At 43.3% G+C, this 18,435-nt stretch overlaps 4 protein-coding genes and 1 long non-coding RNA gene across 5 annotated transcripts; 3 read left to right on the top strand and 2 right to left on the bottom strand.

Annotated features, from left to right (window-relative positions):
- Window positions 1-4,181: 4,181 nt before the first annotated feature.
- LOC307192989 lies at window positions 4,182-11,015 on the bottom strand. Its single transcript, XR_013830202.1, has 4 exons — window positions 10,669-11,015; window positions 7,493-7,674; window positions 5,990-6,051; window positions 4,182-4,286 (listed from the first exon to the last, which is right to left on the bottom strand). It is a non-coding gene; the product is annotated as an uncharacterized lncRNA (long non-coding RNA).
- A 174-nt stretch (window positions 11,016-11,189) lies between these two features.
- On the top strand, window positions 11,190-11,615 carry LOC307192811 (histone H4). The gene has a single exon (XM_079934121.1). The coding sequence runs from the start codon at window positions 11,238-11,240 to the stop codon at window positions 11,547-11,549; it is 312 nt and encodes a 103-aa protein (XP_079790247.1). The 5' UTR covers window positions 11,190-11,237; the 3' UTR covers window positions 11,550-11,615.
- Window positions 11,616-14,739: 3,124 nt separating this feature from the next.
- Window positions 14,740-15,245, bottom strand: LOC307192818 (histone H2B type 1-C/E/F/G/I-like). The gene has a single exon (XM_079934132.1). The coding sequence runs from the start codon at window positions 15,164-15,166 to the stop codon at window positions 14,786-14,788; it is 381 nt and encodes a 126-aa protein (XP_079790258.1). The 5' UTR covers window positions 15,167-15,245; the 3' UTR covers window positions 14,740-14,785.
- Window positions 15,246-15,423: 178 nt separating this feature from the next.
- On the top strand, window positions 15,424-17,236 carry LOC307192819 (histone H2A type 1-like). Its single transcript, XM_079934133.1, has 2 exons — window positions 15,424-15,948; window positions 16,649-17,236. Exons 1-2 carry the CDS (start codon window positions 15,564-15,566, stop codon window positions 16,723-16,725), a joined length of 462 nt encoding a protein of 153 aa, XP_079790259.1. The 5' UTR covers window positions 15,424-15,563; the 3' UTR covers window positions 16,726-17,236.
- Window positions 17,237-17,370: 134 nt separating this feature from the next.
- LOC307192817 (histone H3.1) lies at window positions 17,371-18,077 on the top strand. Its single transcript, XM_079934131.1, has one exon. The coding sequence runs from the start codon at window positions 17,489-17,491 to the stop codon at window positions 17,897-17,899; it is 411 nt and encodes a 136-aa protein (XP_079790257.1). The 5' UTR covers window positions 17,371-17,488; the 3' UTR covers window positions 17,900-18,077.
- Window positions 18,078-18,435: the final 358 nt, after the last annotated feature.

Below are 18,435 nucleotides of genomic sequence, written 5' to 3'. Positions count from 1 at the left end.
GAGGAAAGATATTATTCCTCATGGGAATATATCTAGACAATTCAGTCAGTTATGTAGTCGTGGCCGAGTGGTTAAGGCGATGGACTTGAAATCCATTGGGGTCTCCCCGCGCAGGTTCGAATCCTGCCGGCTACGGAGTTTTGTTTTCCCTCCAGGTCGAAATACTTGCTGTATCAGCTACAGAAACGGTGAAACAACACGGAATATACTGTTTTACTGATTATTATTATCTTTCTCCATAAAACTGGAAGCAGGTAGTTCTAGTCCTTTAGTATAACTGTATGTAGAGAAAATCTTTGAAAATTACTTTGGTAAACGCTAGGGATTTCTGAGACCATCATAAATATGCTGAAAAAATGCTCAGGCTTTAGTTCATTTTGCATTGCTATCTCCTTATCTGAAATTCAGCTCAGGTCTGACTTCCGAACCTCGCCTGCCTCTATTTTTTCGATGTTCTTCCAATAATTTGGGTATATCCAGTGCATCACTATTCCACTCGTGAGTACTTTGATGTTTGGGAATCAGTATCTCAAACAGAAATTTCCAATATTTCCTCCTTCTGGAGCCCTCTTATCATTCCACTTAGGAGGCCAGACTGTAGGGAGGAAGTACCAGTTACAGAATTTTCAAAACTGTTTTCTGATTTGGGCTTAATTTCAAAACAACAACAACAACAACAACAACAACAACAAAACTGTTTTGCTCGCAAAAACTCTAATACATAAACATACAGTATATGCAACATAAATAAGAGTAAATATAACAAAAATTCATCTTGTATTAAACTTGCAGTCGATCCATTAGGAAATGCGGATAAGCAAAAAGAAGGATGTAAAAATACTCAAAAAGGAAAAAGTTTTTTCTTATTCCCGAAATTACCAGTAATTTCCTATCTTATCTTGGACTTGTTTTTTCTTGTTGCGTTTTCTATATTCACATATGTCCTAAGGGATTTTTAAGTGTTGACACCATATGTAGACAAACGTTCATGGCCCAGGTTAGAAATTCAGTAAAGGCACAGTTTTGATTTTGCAAGGAACGCCGATCCTCAAACCCTCCGGGGGCCCTGAGAAAAAATTCCAAGCAGAGTGAGCTCTGCTAGGCTTTTCGCATTGCGGAGCACTGAAGGTGAGGCTTTCGCTCATCTAAGACAAATCTTTCCAATGAAGCGCATACGACGCACAGCAGACACGTTCCTAAAAGCGTGGGGCGAGAAAATAGCAGGGGCCCCATGGTGTAATGGTTAGCACTCTGGACTTTGAATCCAGCGATCCGAGTTCAAATCTCGGTGGGACCTGTTAGTCTTTTAGTGTCTTCCCTCCTCGTCTCTTAAATCACCGTGGTACCTCGAGGAGGCTAGACACCTAAGCACTTGCGCAAGATACCCCATCCCCTTCAGCAAGGAGACACTGTCCTGCAAAACAGCTTTCCTTACCCTTGCCTCTGGGATTCCACATCTGTCCTCTCTTGCTCCTCCTCCTTCTCTAAGCCACAGAATCTCCTCCGATCCTCGTCATTTAGATTACCCCCTGGGTGACTATTCACGTTTTCCACCCCTGATCTCAGTCCTGGGTTCAAGTTCCATCAGTTTCTAACACGAACTGGGTCCTGAGAAGTTCGTAGTGCCTGTGAACCCTGATCCCTGGTCGTCGCGTTTCACTTGGAGCTTCTGCTGATTGGCATACAGCAGATTCTCTATGAATATTTTTTAAATGAAAACGATAGTCCATAAAAACCCTGAATGGAATGACAGACTCTTCAATAAATATTCATAAATCCCCCAGCAAGTGGTGGTCCCATGGTGTAATGGTCAGCACTCTGGACTTTGAATCCAGCGATCCGAGTTCAAATCTCGGTGGGACCTACTTTTGTTTTGGTCGCCAGCCTATTTCCTCCGTGTTTCCCTCAAGTCGATAATGTACACTGGTTTCTGGGCATAACCTTCCCACTCAGGCTTCCTTCTTCCGAGGAGCCCCTTGGAACACCATTCACTCTCTCGACAACTACTCTTGCCTGGGTTCCTGAAGACAGTCAGATCCTAAGTAATTTGCATGCTCAGGGTCTTAACACTTCATGTCTCAGAGGCCCCTCTCGCAAATCTTCTCTTCTCTGAAGCCTCCTCAAAATGTATCAGCCTAATGTAGGAATATATATCTATATAAATTATATATATAATATGTATGTTATATATAATAATATATAACATATAATATATAACAATATATATAATTTATATGTAATATATATAATTTGTATATATATATTATATATATATATAAATTGCAGTAGCAAGTACAAAGTTCCTCATGTAAGGACCCCACGGTTAGCACTCTGGGCTCTGAATCTAGCAGTTTGAGTCCAAATCTCTTTGGGACCTCAGCAACATCTTAGCAATTTTCCCCCTATGGTTCTCCTAAATCGTTAGCCAGATGTACATATCTAGCTGTAGGCGCTGCTAGTTACTTCCAGGTCAACAACCAAAGCAACATAGAACAACTGGCCGAGAGAAGATTGTCTCTGATTACCTTCCTCCGGAATTCTAGCCCTACTTCCCCTTACACCTGATGGCCCTTTTTGCCTTTTGCCCAGAGTTCCTCAGATTCTGCTAAATTAGAATCCTGGTTCCAATGATTAGGTGTTCATGTTTTACAGTCCCTCTAACTCAGGTCCTTCCTTTCCTGGAGCCTACTTAAAGTGCTCCATCGGCTTCCAAACACTAACACTGTCCTGAGAAATTTCCTGCTACACAGCAGTACCCTTGTTGAGTACATCTTAGAGTTGTACCCATGAGAGGCTCTGTTCAAACTCCACAAGCTTATGTGTTGCCTACTTTATTTTGAAGATAAACTGACCTGTTAGGAGTACACATCAGTCTTTTGGTAGAGACCTAACTTCAAGGGCCTCATGATGTAATGGTTAGCGCCTGGACTTCAAATCTCAGTGGACTTGTCTCAGTTTTGGTGACCTTGCCCTCACATTTTCCCTAACCAGGAGTACACTCTGATGTATAGACACTCCCTTAAACTTGCATTTCTTCTCTCCCATCAACGTCCAACTCCTTGCTCTTTCCTCTGGCTACTGAAAATTTCCCTCTCCCCATCACCCTCACCTCCCCCCTAAAATCTCTCCTCTTGATGCTTTTTGCTTTGCCTGGTGCCGGCCTAAAGTCAATCAGATCCCTATAAGTCAATTATGTGCTTGGGTGATTAAGAGTTCATATGTCACAGGCCCCACCTGTGACTTTTTTCTCCTCTGGAACTCAGGCAAATGCTCTGTAGGCTGCAGAACTCTGAACACAGACCTGAAAATATCCAAACCATAGAGTGAGACCCTAGCTGTCATAGTCATCTGAGAGCCTCCACTGTGCCCTTAGAGGAGGCTCTCTCTTAATATTCCTTAGATTGAATCTATGCTGAAACATTTTAAAGATCAACAGACCAGATGCATTAGTATACAAGTCTTAACCTTGAAGGTTTGTTATACCAAGGTCCCATGGTGTGATGGTTAACCCTCTGGTCTCTGAATACAGCAGTCCCAGCTGTCAGTGGGACTCTAAATTCTTTCTGTTGACTCTCTCCACAGTTTGAACATGTATCCTTCAGTGCTCTGTGACAGCAAAACAAGAGCCCCCATGAATGCCTCTGGTTTCTAAAAATTGTTTCAGAAAAAGCTTCCTTCCACCTATTAAGCCCCAGTCATATCAATGCCTTAGAACCTGTCTTAGCTTCCTATTGCTGCTGTAGCAAATTACCACAAATTTAGTGACTTAAAACAACACAGATTTACTCTCTTACAGTTCTGAAGTTCAAAAGATTACAAGTCAAGTTGTCAGCATGGCTGTGTTCCCTCTGGAGACTTCAGGGAAGAATGTTTCCTCGCTTTTTTTCACCTAGTGGCCTCTTCCTTGTATCGCCTCTTGCTTCTGCAGTCATGTTTCCTACTAATGAATATGATCCTCCTTTAGGTTCACTTAGATAATCCTGGATAACCTTCCATCTCGAAATCCTCAATTTAACCATATCTGCAAAATCACTTTTACCATGTAAGGCAACATATTTTTAGATTCCACATATAAGTGACATCATATAGTATTTGTCTTTCTCTGTATGACTTACCTCTTTTAGCATAATGCCCTCAAGGTCCATGTTGTTGTGAATGGCAGGGGTTTCCTTCATTCTCATGGCTGAATAATATTCCTTTGTGTATATATACAACCACATTTTCTTTATCTATTCATCTGTTGACAGACACAATTTCTTTCCATATCTTGGCTATTGTGAAAAATGCTGCAATAAACATGGGAGTGCAGATATCTTTTTAGTATCCTGTTTTCATTTCTTTTGGATAAATACCTAGAACTGGGATTGCTGGATCATACAGTAGATCTATTTTTAATTTTTTGAGGATCCTTCATGCTATTTTCCTCAGTGGCTGAACCTCAGTCCCTTCTTTATTTTTTCTTCCTTTATCAAAGCAAGAGGGCCATTTATAGGGAGAAAAGACATTATCTTCACTAATAATAATAAAAAAAGCTAAATAATAATATAATTTGGCAAATAGAACGCTGCTGAGTAAAGAAATACAATTTTCAATCAAAACCCCCCGCACAGGTGACGAGGTGGCCGAGTGGTTAAGGCGATGGACTGCTAATCCATTGTGCTCTGCACGCGTGGGTTCGAATCCCATCCTCGTCGTTTGGTTTCCCCGCTTTACTGTGGGACTGTGGTTTTAGTACCTTGTAAAGAAGGTATTTCCCCAAAACGTGTCGGTAGATGCTCTGTTAGAGACGCACTGAGGTGACGAGTAACTTCCAATAACGCTACTTTTAGCCCCTTTTATAGAGAGATTAGAATTTGAGTCACGTCACGTGGATGACAGTCAAAAATCAAACTCTGCTGCCTCCGGTCAGACACAGGTGTGCTCACGTATTCCCCAGCTTCTCCACCGTTGTCAAAAACTGATTTCTGGCCCTCTGACTTCCGTTACGCTTGTTGACCCCCTCCCCACCCAGCCCATCTTCCTGCCTGCGTTCCTAACACTGGTAGCAAATTACAAGCAACTAGGGAGTTTTCTCAAGATGTCCACCTTTCCTCCACCCCTCGGCACAGTTGAATCAGTATCTCCGAGGGTGACGTCCAGGCGTGGCTGCAGGGGCCACAGGTGATTCTGATGGGTTTCTTGGGCTGAGAACCACTGGCCATTCGCTTCTCTTCACTCCCTGCTCCCACCCGCTCCCCAGCTTTGGTTCCCTGTCTCGGCAGTTTTTGTTGATTTTTTTTTTTTTTTTTTGCCTCTTAAATTCAGGTCCAAGACGCTCCCTCTTTACCCCTTATCACTCCCTATCCTCCCAAACTCTTCATCAAACTCTAGTTTTATCTGACCACTGGTCCCTGTCTTCAGGAGCAGAAGCTGTTCACATGCTCTGCTTTTGCTCAAGTAGTTCCTTCTGCCTGGAGAGTCTCTGCTCCCTTGCTGCAAAATCCTCTTGCAAGACCCACATCAAATGTACCTTTTCTGTGAATCCTCAGATGAAAGCATCACTCTCCTCTTTGTATTTTACATGAATGAATTTAATCAAAGATCTTTTCCAGGTGTTCCAGTCTCTGTTAGTTTCTTCCTTCTTTGATCATCTTCTGCCACTTATATCTTAATTTTAGCACATAATACCATAAAATCTCACCAGTTCCCTCTTTTCACCTTATAGTAAACTACAGCAAATGGCTGAGTGCACGGTGTAGAATAACAAAATTTGAAGGGACCGTAAAGATGATCTCTCTGAAAATTCCCACCCCCCCATCACCTGTCTCTATTTTACAGATGAGAAAACTGAGGTAGAGACCAGACAAATTAATTGTTTAAAAAAAATCATATAACCAACGTTTCCTTATTAAGGTTCATGGGAACCAAGTTCTTTAAGATCAAGTGGTTAAGGTGATAAGATCTTTCTAACATGTTCAAATCCAGTGACTGGGATTGTGACTTTTCATACCTGGAAAATCCTTCTGAAGTACACTTGTCATAGATCAGCAGAGATCCAAAGGCTCCTGAGGACTGAGATGAAGCACAAATTTTGAAGTAAAATCTGTTTTTGAATTTTACCTAACAATATATGACTTATGTAGTACCTGTGATTCAAAGATAGTTCACAAATTTTAACTCATTTTATCTTGAAAATAAAAACTCAGGAAATGCTGATCCAGATTGGAGGCCAAAGTGGGGTCTTGAGGAATTGGGTGATATGCTCTTTATATTTTTGAATTTTCTCCAAAAAAGAATCAGAGATACTGGATGCCTGAACAGTCTTATCCCTCTTTTCCCTTCAACCCCATGTTACCTTGTTTGAGAATAAGGTTGTAGGGGTACCACCCTTTTATATCCTTGTCCTTCCAACTTTGCACACTGTAAACATTCAACAGATAGTTATAAAATAAACACAGGCATATTGTATATATGTGTATGTGTATGTGTGTGTGTGAGCATGATGGTGACATGGTAGGGACTGAAACTTTGTCCAGGCAGAATATACCTTAGGGTATTTGTCACTGCTTTTAATACACATTAAAGGATAATTTTAAATGTGCTAATCTCTTGTATTGTTTCCAAAATAGGGAGGCAGATCTGCAGCAATTTTGCCTCTGCCCCTCACAGCTTTTAAACCCAAAGGGTATGTTTTTTCCTTAACTACCAAAGAGAGAAGCAAAGAGGAATACGTTAAGTAGAAAAGAGTTAAGCCTCCGTGTGATTTGAACCAACGTTTGAATCTGAAAACACCATATGTTTCACCAGGAAGTCATCAATTGGAAATGAGATTTTCTTCATCCTAAATTATTAATCAATTCAGTTATTTAAGCCCGGAAAAATGTTTCTGTATATTTTGCCCAGCTATGTTCTCTGCCTTCCTGTTTGTATACACACTCCGCAAACAGTCTGGCTATTTCAATGACCTTAGTATTCTGTTCTGTAATTTAGGTTTGAATATAAGCTGTTCTCATCCTTTTGACGGCAGCAAAACCAAAGGAAAACAAGAAAGTTAAGATGGAAAAGATAGGGGAAGAGTGGAAACCAGTGACAGATTCCAGCACCCGGAACTCAAACGAGAAGAGAACTGTGAAGAGGTTGTGGCCTTGGGCGAAGCCATGGGGAAGGAGAAGCAGCAGGTTTCCCCCCGTGCTACCCACTGGGGGCTCAGTTCGAGAGAGCTCCGTTTACAGATCGGAATTCCCTTTTCAAGGACAAGCCGAGCCTGTGAAAATGAAACTCAGGAGCTCAAATCCAAATATGGGGAGAGCTTGAGAGCCCCAAATTATTGGAAGGCCTTATTTCGGTTTTGACTTCCAGCCACTCTTTACACTGGTTCTCCCAAGGCTTTTGAGAATAACCTCTTTAAAATAGGGCAGGAAGAAAAGGGTTCGAAAAACACATGATTTCCTACCACCTACCCATGAGATGTGGCTATCGATTAGTAGAAAAGGGCATAAAAGGTGACACTAACCACGAAGGGATTCGAACCCTCAATCTTCTGATCCGAAGTCAGACGCCTTATCCGTTAGGCCACGTGGTCGCCGAACATACGGTCTTGCTGTGACACTTAGGAAGTAAGTTTTCTGCCCCGTTCTGAGCTGTGACAGTTACGTAATGACAAAAAGGCAATGGCCCCCACGCCGCCGGCGCTCTCTGTCATTGGAAAAATAGAAACTCGAGATTACGGGGGTTATCTCGGGCCAAGGAGCAGGGGCTTGTGAAGGGTAAGAATTGACAATTATTTCGGTCTTGGGTACTCCATGGAGGGAAAAGTCATTGACTGTACGACTCCCGAGCAGAAAAACTGGAGTTTATGGCACCCAAAGGATGCCAAAATATTGCATATTGCCTGCATCGAGGGATATTTTTAAATAAGAGAACTCAGAGTTTCTTCCCTATTAATATTCAGTCACGCTCGCAATTTTCAAACTCTAGGTACTTGGGATGTCTGCCTGGACAGTTGTCAGTAAGAAGGCAGTCTTACTACATAAGGCAGCATCTATCTACACGATTGTCTTTCTTGTCACCCGGCATGGATATCTGCAGGCCCCCAGGCATAACAATTTCCCCTTTCCCATGTTTTCTGGTATTTTCCCTGATTGTCATAACGTGACATCAAAGCACTTTTCACAGTATATTTCTATCTGTTTGAAAAGAGAATGCTTTTTTTCTTTTTTTTGGCGTTTCTCAGGGTTTAGGGGAGTCCAGTGCCATTACTATTATCTGAGGCTTCCATATATTAAGAAATAAGCACTACGGTAGAATTACAAAAATTTTGATTGTGACAATTTTTACATTTAATAAATGAATCAACACAAAAACGTGTTACAATAAAATCATTCTATGGTCAAAATATTTATAGAATTTATAATGTATGGTAGAGGGCTTGGCCCAATGATGTGATATAAAGTTATATTTTGGATGGCTTCTTTTAAGCTTGTCAGTGAATCTCTGCAACCTCATGCACCTCGTTTGAAGATAATGTCAACATTATTAGTCTACACATTAGGCATTTCCTTAATTTTCTTAAATTCTAGACCCTGGGAGCATTGGCCTTCCTGGCTTATTTGTGGTAGATCTTGGCTTTTCTTGACTAGTAAATTAGCAGCTTTCTGGAGTACAGAAATAGGCCCTTTCACACAGTCTTTCTTCCCTGTCCACGGAATAACATGTGGCAAATAGTAGGAGCTCAATAAAAATGTGCTGAATTTCTCATATACATATGTTTTTGAATTTTGAGATTATCTTTAAGGTGGAGATTATTTAACAAAAAGATCCTTATCTCCTGAAAATATTTGAACGTGGACTTGTTTTCTCTCTTTCTCTCTTCCTGGAAGCAGGAAGATGGTGGCTAAACCATCATGGGTAGTGTTGGTGGAAGTGGTAAGAAGTGGTTGAATTCTGGATATGTTTTGAAGGATTTGCTGATTGGATTGAGGGTGTGAGAGAAATAGAGAAGTCATACATAGCTCCACGATTTTTTGCTTTAACACGTTTCCATTTACTGAGATGGGGACCACCACAGGAGAGGAAGGAGCATTTTGGGGGTGGTGTGTGTGGGGTTAGGATAAGTTCTGTTTGGACATGTTAAGTTTGAGTTGTGCACTTAACATCCAAGTTTGGAGTGGTCAAATTAGGATTCTATATGAATCCTATATGTGTGAATGTATATGTGAATATACATGTTGAAGTGGAGATATATATATATCTCCAGTCTGTTGAAGACTCCATCTTTGAGAAGATTATCGGCAATGAAATCCAGCCAAAATAATTTTTGACCATGACTGGTGTGTTGCTTTCCATGACTTTTCTCCTCAAGTAATAAAGAGCATCCGTGCCATACCTGAAGATGGAGGACAAGAAAGCCTTCTCTAGTATTTCCTTGTGTATATCTTTTTTTGTGTGTCTGCACTTTTTCCTTTGCTGTAATAAATCTTAACCTTGGGTAAATGTTGATTCATGTGACTCCTTCCAGCGAATCACCAACTACTGGGTGGTCATAGGGCTACCGGGAAACAACTTGTACTGTATATACGTATTTACTTGTTTAAAAGCATTTCTACACTGTAGGCTACTTAATGCCTTTCCTTAGCGCCTAGGACAGTATCTAACACATAAATATATGAATAGGAATCCTTTCTGAGAGAGAGAAAACTATAAAACAGTCCACACATATATTTAAAAAATGAGCATAGAGAATAGTTCTGTTAGAGATTGTAAAGCAAGGTAAAAGGTACAGACACATTTTACCAGTAGCCGCCGAAGTGGTTTTCTCAGGTCAAAGTACAATCATGGCCTCCCAAACTCTGCACTCTGTCCCAAACTGCTACTTATTTACTCCAAAGATTAAAACTCTAGTAGTTGCAAAGAATCTGCGCCGGGATGGCCCAGGAGATTTCTAGTCTATCAGCTTAACCACATGGCCACAATTACCTAAAAGTAGTGCTTTCCGAATTATGTTATAGAAGGAAATGTAACTCAAGATCTTGGCTTCCACCCCTGCCCTCAGTTTAATTCAGTATTTTCGCAGCTTCATAGGGCAACGAGAACTGTCGTGATAAAATAGCACGGTTACTTTGGCAACCTGAAGAAATCACTTAAACGGTTTCACGCTTATTTTCAGGGAGTCATTTTAGCTCCAGAATAAAAAAAAAAAAAAAGAGTGGGACGCCATTTTATTTTTTTTCCTTACTGTGAAACAAGGTTACACAATTTTAACGACAGAAGGAAAATAGCAGAGGATGGTTTCGATCCATCGACCTCTGGGTTATGGGCCCAGCACGCTTCCGCTGCGCCACTCTGCTCTCTCTTCGAAAACGTTTCCTAATAATACTCTTAAGTCTACTCAGAGGCGACTTGGCCTCTAAATATAAAAAATGTAAGAAGGCGCCTATTTATTTCAATTCCTTGGCTACAAGTTGCCAAGTCTCTGGAATAATATCGCTACCAGAATCAGAGGAAACGACGAGGAGTAGAAAAGTAAACATTAACAGAGTTAAGTTACTGGGCGCAGAGGTGAGGGGTGGTTAGATAATTAAATGAGAATTACAGGTTTTAGTAAACAGGGAAGGAAACGAAAACAAGAGGGAAAGGAACACGGGCGTCCGCGCGGCGGGCGAGAATTCTACCACAAAATCAGTAACCAACCATGTATTCGCCTTTGGGAAGAAAATCCTTTTGGTCAGATTTCCCTTGGCTTCGTGATGGAGAGGGTGAAGTCCTGCAGTTTTTAAAGTCCTCCGGAGCGGGGGGGTTCGGTTTGAAGGGATTTTGTTGTAGGGAGGAGTAATGCTGGAAGCACTGTAAACTTGGGGGCAAAGCGGGGCTCCGCATTCCAGCGAAGGTTGCAGCAGTTCCGGTCGTGTGGGCCAAGGCTCCTGAGCAACCGTTCCAAAGCACCCCAAACAGCAAAAGATAATTAGTAAAAAAAAAGGTTAACATTTTTAGTCTGACGCAGCTGTTAAATAGGTCCTAGAAGTCCCACTTAGGGCCGGAGGACCTGCTGTAGACTCCTTCGTGAAGGGCACATTCGGCGGGCGGGGACTAAGTCATCATGACGTCATCGAGACTGGGCCGCGAGGAGAGGGGCCGGCGGGCTACAGGAAAGCGCGGGCGAGCGCGCTTTCAGTCTTCAATTCGGTCCGAAACCCGTTCATATAAGGGAATTGCCTCGGGGTTTTTCTCGCTGTTTTGAGTATTGTCAGAGCAGTATTACCATGTCTGGACGAGGCAAAGGTGGTAAGGGATTAGGGAAGGGGGGCGCTAAGCGGCATCGTAAGGTTTTGCGCGACAACATCCAGGGTATCACCAAGCCCGCCATCCGGCGTTTGGCCCGGCGAGGTGGGGTCAAGCGCATATCTGGTCTGATTTATGAAGAGACCCGTGGGGTACTGAAGGTCTTCTTGGAGAATGTGATCCGAGACGCGGTCACTTACACGGAGCACGCCAAGCGGAAGACCGTCACCGCCATGGACGTAGTGTACGCCCTCAAGCGCCAGGGACGCACCCTCTACGGCTTCGGCGGTTAGGTCTCCCGTTTTCAGCGATTTAACATCTTTTACTACCAAAGGCCCTTTTCAGGGCCGCCCAAATGTTTCGGTGAAAGAGCTAGCACTTTTTGCTGTTCTTTTTCCTTGGTTTTTATGAGGTGTACTTCATTTACTTTTAATTCGTCAAAAGCTATTTTTCGTGCTTTTTAATTTCTAGTTCACATTTTAGGAGGGCAGAAGTTGGCTGATTTGTGTATGTTTCTGCTTTGTGGAAGTGGTTTCGGGTATAAGTTTGAGCATTTTAACGTTTCGTGGGGCAGTGAAGAAACTCACAGAGGACTGTCTTCCCTAGGAAGATTCCGCTTAAGTTCTGGTGTATTTCAAGTTTGGAGTCGTGTATGCATAGTGCTTGAATACTGGAGAGAAGTCGGCTTACACTGCCCCAGATGTAGTAATGCGAGGCTCCCTTCCCCCGCCTGTGGTCCGTGCTCAAAATGGCGGCGAGGACGAGGAACAAAGAAAGCCCGCGCCCGTGGCGGCAAGCGGGGCCCGGAACAAAGGCGAATTTACGAGTGGGGCGGGTCGTCCCCTGTGCGGGGCGCGATCCTGAGCTCTGCTGGAGTGTGGTCCTGCTGCTGGGCTCTGCAAACTTAAAACCCTTGTACCAGTGCTTTGGGGGTAAAATTAAAATGCACAGGCGGGGAGAGCTAGCACGTGTTTCTAGTCATAGAGAACACTGTATTCTGACTTTCTGTTAAAATTTTAAAAAGCCGATAGGAAGTCTGTTACTTAATGAACAACATAATTGTCACCTAAGCTTTACAGCTGACATGATTTTAAAAAAATGCTACACAGGCATCAGTATATTTTACCTTAAATTAAGTACGCACTATTTTATTTTTTAAAAAAGCTCCCATATAATCACTGCCAAACTAAAACCAGATTCCCTAATATCTAATACTGGGTTCACAGTAACAAATCCCAGTTATGCCCCAAAATGTCTTAGAGATCTGGTTTGCTTAGGAGGATCCAATCACGCCTTCTCAGTCTCAGGTTTCTGTCTTTTTTTTTGTCTCAGGTCTTTTAATCTACAAGTTTTCTTCTCCTTGATCTCATTTAGTTTTTTGATATTGATTTGCTGTAGACCTGGCCTATAGGATGTCTTGCTTTGGCTTGTTTCCTGATGGGGTTATTTCCCTAGACTTCTGTACCCTGAATGCCCTACAAGTGATTTTCCCTAGACTTGACTGAAATCATGTTAATTTTCTTGTCAAGGAACAGTTACAGATGATTGTATGTAAATACTATTGTACATCAGAGGCACTTGATGTCGGGGTTATCCAGATTCGATATGATAGATCAATTACTGGTTTAGGGTGATTAGTGTCTTTGTAAAAGCAGGTTTTTCCTCCTTGTGGCCTGCAAGTAATTTGTAGGGTGATACTTTGCGAGCCAGAAATCAATGCAGTCATTTGGAATCTCATCTGTTTTAAAGATACGGGCTCTGGTGCTTAAATATGAAAAGGATCAGATGTTATTTGAGCTAAGGCACTGGTTTGAGGAAACAAATTCATATGACGATGTTAATTTAATAAACAAACAAAATTGAGCACATGGCATATACCAGGCACTGTCTGATGCTATGGAATTATAGCAGTGAACAACTGTGAACAAAACAATATATCTATATTCATGGAGCTTATATTTTGTTGGAGGGGGCACAAACAAAACAGGTAAAACAGTATGTAAGATGGTGCTATGAGGACCACTGAAGCTGGGAAAAGCATTAAAGTATGGAGGAAGGAGGTGACATTTTAAATGATATGGTCATAGAAGGCTTTATTCATAAGTGATGCTTGAGGGCAAAAAAGATTGAGAAAGTGAAGCTCCAAATGGAAGGAAGACCAAGAAGGAAAGTCTGGATGCAGAAAGGAAGTATTGTGGTTGGGTGGAGGGAGGTGAGTAGTTCTTATATGGCCTTCCTTATAACCCAACACCTTATTAAAAGAGGTACCTCTAATCCTAGTGAGGCATGAGAAAGTCCTTGGAAAGTAAGGCACATGTTGCATGAATTGGCCATCAAACGCAGGGAAGACTTACAGTCACAGGCACTAGGTTGTCCTCAGAACAGTTCAGGGGAACGAACTGGTTTCAAAGAGGGGCTTGGACTGTTAGAAGTGGTTTGGATTGTTCACACTGCCAGACAAGGAATCCTAATTGGTGTTAAATGCTAGTAGGCTTTCCGGCCTACTGCCTTGTTTATGGCTTCAAGATTCTGAGACTCCAAAGTGGGCAGGACTAAGAGCAGCTTCCCAGCACTTCAACCAGAGGCTTTAGCCAACAGCTAATACTTTAGAAGACCCTCTCTGTGCAGTCACCACCCTGAGTACTTTACTTGTGCTCTTTTATTGATCACCCCAGCAGTGCCACAGAGTAGTTGCTAATTATTATTCCCATTTTAGAAAGAAATGCTCACAGAGGGTTTAAGTAAGATGGTCAAATTTAACATTCAAAGAGGCAGTCGGGACTGTATCATATGCTGGGGGATTTCCCCTTAAACCATGCTTATCCATTTCTCAAATATACTTATGTATTTGTTTTCAAGAATACATTATTTTAAAATGTACTTAAAATTAACTTCGGAAAGCAAGAAATGAATGCCTTAATTATATGTGGAGTTTAGGGAATTTTCTTCACAAGCACCATTCAAAATATAGTAACTTATTTCATGTTCACAAAACTCACTGTGTAGATGTAGGGAAGAAAATTTTTTTCCTTCTTCCCTTCTAGATTCTTTGGCTGGCCTAATAATTGATAGAAGACACATTGACAGGAGAAAAACCAAACGTAACAATGATGTACCTCCTGTATACATTGGAGAGCCCCAGTAAAACAAAATCTACAAAATGGCTGCGGCTACCACCTTAAATACCTCTTCAGCTAAAAACTAAAAACGATGGGAATGGGCAGCCAGGTCAAAGCACAGCAAACAAGGGTAACGTTGTTAGGCAGATGTAAGTTGTGGGCTTTTCCATAGATAACACATTCGGCCATCCTCCTCTTCCTGGTAGAGTAACAGACACCCATACAAAAGGGGTATTTCTCTTACAAAGGTAAACATCTCTTACGAAAGAGTAACTTTCCGAATCCTTCAGAGCTTTTTCTCTTTCCTAGGTCATATATAAATATAATTTTGAAGTCTGGAGTTACAGACCCTTAAGAGACAATGTGGGTGGCTCTTAAAAGAGCCTTGAGTTATTGGAGAGGGAGCGAGCTTATTTGGAGCTGGTGTACTTGGTAACAGCCTTGGTGCCCTCGGACACGGCATGCTTGGCCAACTCCCCGGGCAACAACAGGCGCACGGCCGTCTGGATCTCCCTGGACGTGATGGTCGAGCGTTTGTTGTAATGCGCCAGACGCGACGCCTCGCCCGCGATGCGCTCGAAGATATCGTTGACAAATGAATTCATGATTCCCATGGCCTTGGAGGAAATACCGGTATCCGGGTGAACCTGCTTCAACACCTTGTACACATACACGGAGTAGCTCTCCTTGCGGCTGCGCTTGCGCTTCTTGCCGTCCTTTTTCTGGGCCTTGGCCACCGCCTTCTTGGAGCCCTTCTTCGGAGCAGAAGCAGACTTAGCTGGTTCAGGCATCGCAAGACCCACAAAACCACCAGGTAGCGAAAGAGAAACAAATACGCCCACCAGCAACCGGCCTCAGTATTTGCTTGGTCTGTATGCAAATTAGAGATGGCAGAACTGCGATTTGTGATTGGTCTTTTCAGCATCCTAATCTCTGATAGGCTCTTTATTACAAAGTCTCATTGGCTCTTCCCTTAGCTCAACCTTACATAATTTGACTTTTCAATTACAAACTCTCTATGTAAATTAGTAACGTTGTTGTTTTAGAACTAGCTTTTGATTGGCTAAGGTTTGTGTTCGGCCAATCGCACAGGCTGTTTTACCAAACCGCCGCAGAGTATAATAGTCTAGTTTCTTGTATTCTGAGGGTTATTTTCTTTGGTTTTTGTTTTGACATTAGTGTTTTGTCATGTCTGGCCGGGGGAAACAGGGCGGTAAGGTACGTGCCAAGGCGAAGACCCGCTCTTCGCGCGCCGGGCTCCAGTTCCCCGTGGGACGTGTGCACCGCCTGCTCCGCAAGGGCAACTACGCCGAGCGGGTCGGGGCCGGCGCTCCGGTGTACCTGGCGGCAGTGCTGGAGTACCTGACGGCCGAGATCTTGGAGCTGGCGGGCAACGCGGCCCGCGACAATAAGAAGACGCGTATCATCCCGCGTCACCTGCAGTTGGCCATCCGCAACGACGAGGAGCTCAACAAGCTGCTGGGCAAAGTCACCATCGCTCAGGGCGGCGTCCTGCCCAACATCCAGGCTGTACTGCTGCCCAAGAAGACCGAGAGCCACCACAAGGCCAAGGGCAAGTGAACCAATCCCAATATCAGTGCGTGTCTATAACTTTTTACCCAAAGGCTCTTTTCAGAGCCGTCCACATTTTCACACTTAAAAAAGCTTGTAACTAAACCTGGGCTGGGTCTATGAAGCTTACGCGCGGTTAAAGCCACTGGATAATCGCCAGTTTATTATCGCAAGTTATCTTCGCTATCTAACGGGACTGATTGAAATGTGACAAAGGGAAACAGAACTTTTACAAAAAAGTGGTTAGTACCGTAAGCAAGGGCTTTTAGTAGTGGTGAAGAAGCAAGTTTTGGTAACGTTTTAAAAACCTGGGGTAGTTTGGTTATTTAGCGAGAAGGAAAACATTCTATCCTGAGGAGAAGGCAGGTTGGGGGTGGTAGCTTAGAATGTCACTAAGACGTTTGAAACAGCCAAACGAAAGAACAGCTGGCAAATCAGATCAGCGCGGGCTTTTCAAGTTCTGAACTTGTTGCCGAAACTCGGCCTCTGTTCACCCGTGCCGAATAGTAAGCGGCGACATAGTTTTGGGGAAGTAGAAAAGAGTAGCTTTCATTGCTTTGCCAGGCAATGGAGACCACAGCAGACTAGTGCCCTCAAGACTGTGCCCTCCCTTGAGAGAGTAGGAAGTTATCTTATACAGTCTAGGAGTGGAAAATAGGGTCGCAGATAAGAATGCAATTTTGCGTTCTTTTTTACTTCAGGAAAATTTCAAAATCAAAGATGGCGTCCGGCGGTCCTGGGACTGGCTCTGGTGGTGCTTGAGGTTATCGCACCGTGATCTCCTTTCTGGAATGAAAAATGTTCACAGAGGAAGGGAGTGTTTTCTCGGAGAAATAAACACCAGGTGCATAGTACAATTCTAACTAGAAAATAATCAGTTTCAAAGTGAAATTAAGCAAGAAAGAAAGATCTCTGAGAGACTGGCTGACTGGGCTAAAAGAAGAGTTAAACATGATGGCGGCTATCTTAACTAATTTCTGCTGTAACAAACTGAAGCAAAATCCCATTTGGCCACCATAGGAAAGTCAATCATTTGTTGCGCACTGTTTGCTGGTCGTCCCCGGCCCGTCGCTTTCCCCGTGGTTTCCCAGTGGAGATAGGAAGTGGCAGCCCAGGGGAATCTAAGTTCAGTTCAGAAAAAGTAACCACGGAGGAAAAAGAATACAAGTAAATCTGTTCTTAAAGCGTAGTCCTCGGAATTCTAGGCCCCATTACATAGATTTGAATCAGAATTGGCATCGTCCACGATCCCCAAGTGGTTCCTTACTTATAATGTGAGATGCGCTGAACTAGAACATTAGAAAATTAGTTCCTTTGGGTCGCAGAGTATAACAAAACGAGGGATTGAAATGTGGAGTATTTCATCCAATCAGAGTCTCTAGTTCTTCACCAATCACTGCGTTGACTCTTCAGCCAATGGTTTTGTTTCGCGGGGCTTTTGAAATAGTGCAAGGCCAATCGGAACGTTTCTGAGTATATATAAAGGGGACCTCTTCCTGCTTATTTGCCTACTTGGTTTCATTTTTGTTTGGTTTCTTACGATGGCTCGAACTAAACAAACTGCGCGGAAGTCCACCGGCGGTAAGGCGCCGCGCAAGCAGCTGGCCACCAAGGCGGCCCGCAAGAGTGCGCCGGCCACGGGCGGCGTGAAGAAGCCGCACCGCTACCGGCCCGGCACGGTGGCCCTGCGCGAGATCCGCCGCTACCAGAAGTCCACGGAGCTGCTGATCCGCAAGCTGCCGTTCCAGCGCCTGGTGCGCGAGATCGCGCAGGACTTCAAGACCGACCTGCGCTTCCAGAGCTCGGCCGTGATGGCGCTGCAGGAGGCGTGCGAGGCCTACTTGGTGGGGCTCTTCGAGGACACCAACCTGTGTGCTATCCACGCCAAGCGCGTCACCATTATGCCCAAGGACATCCAGCTTGCTCGCCGCATCCGCGGGGAGAGGGCGTAATGCTTTCTCAGCTATCTCAATCCAACTAAAAAGGCTCTTCTAAGAGCCACCCACGTTTTCTTTAAAGTAGCTGTCATTTAGTCTGTTCTGTTTCGGAGAGTTTTGGTTCGGGATGTTAAAATGGAAATTTCCTCATGAGTTACTGGGTAAACTTGTGTTTTGGGAGTGTCGTGCAACTTTACAAGTGTTTGTACTCTTTCAGTTAATTAAATTCTGGCAGCTTTGCATATCTTCAATTCGTAGGTTATGTGCAAAATTTCCTCAATGCTGTCTCGTGGGAAATGTAATATAAACACATGCAGGTGGAGTGGGGGATTGGTAGGTTTGGCAATAGAATAAGCCGTGTTTTAGGTAATTTGGAAAGGGCAGTAATCTGTGATGTGAAGATCGGGTTACTGGAGTACGTGGATTATGTATGGAAGGTGAGCTGCTTTACCCACAAAAGGTTGAATTTGGGTGAAGGTGGGTGTGGATTTGCTGCTTACCCCTTCTAAAGCTGTGTTCCCACATGTTTGGGTATTGACAATTGAGAAGCT

The sequence above is a fragment of the Stenella coeruleoalba genome (genome assembly GCF_951394435.1).
Source record: "Stenella coeruleoalba genome assembly, chromosome: 10".
Classification (NCBI taxonomy): Eukaryota; Metazoa; Chordata; class Mammalia; order Artiodactyla; family Delphinidae; genus Stenella; species Stenella coeruleoalba.
This window is presented reverse-complemented; position numbering and strand designations above follow the sequence as displayed.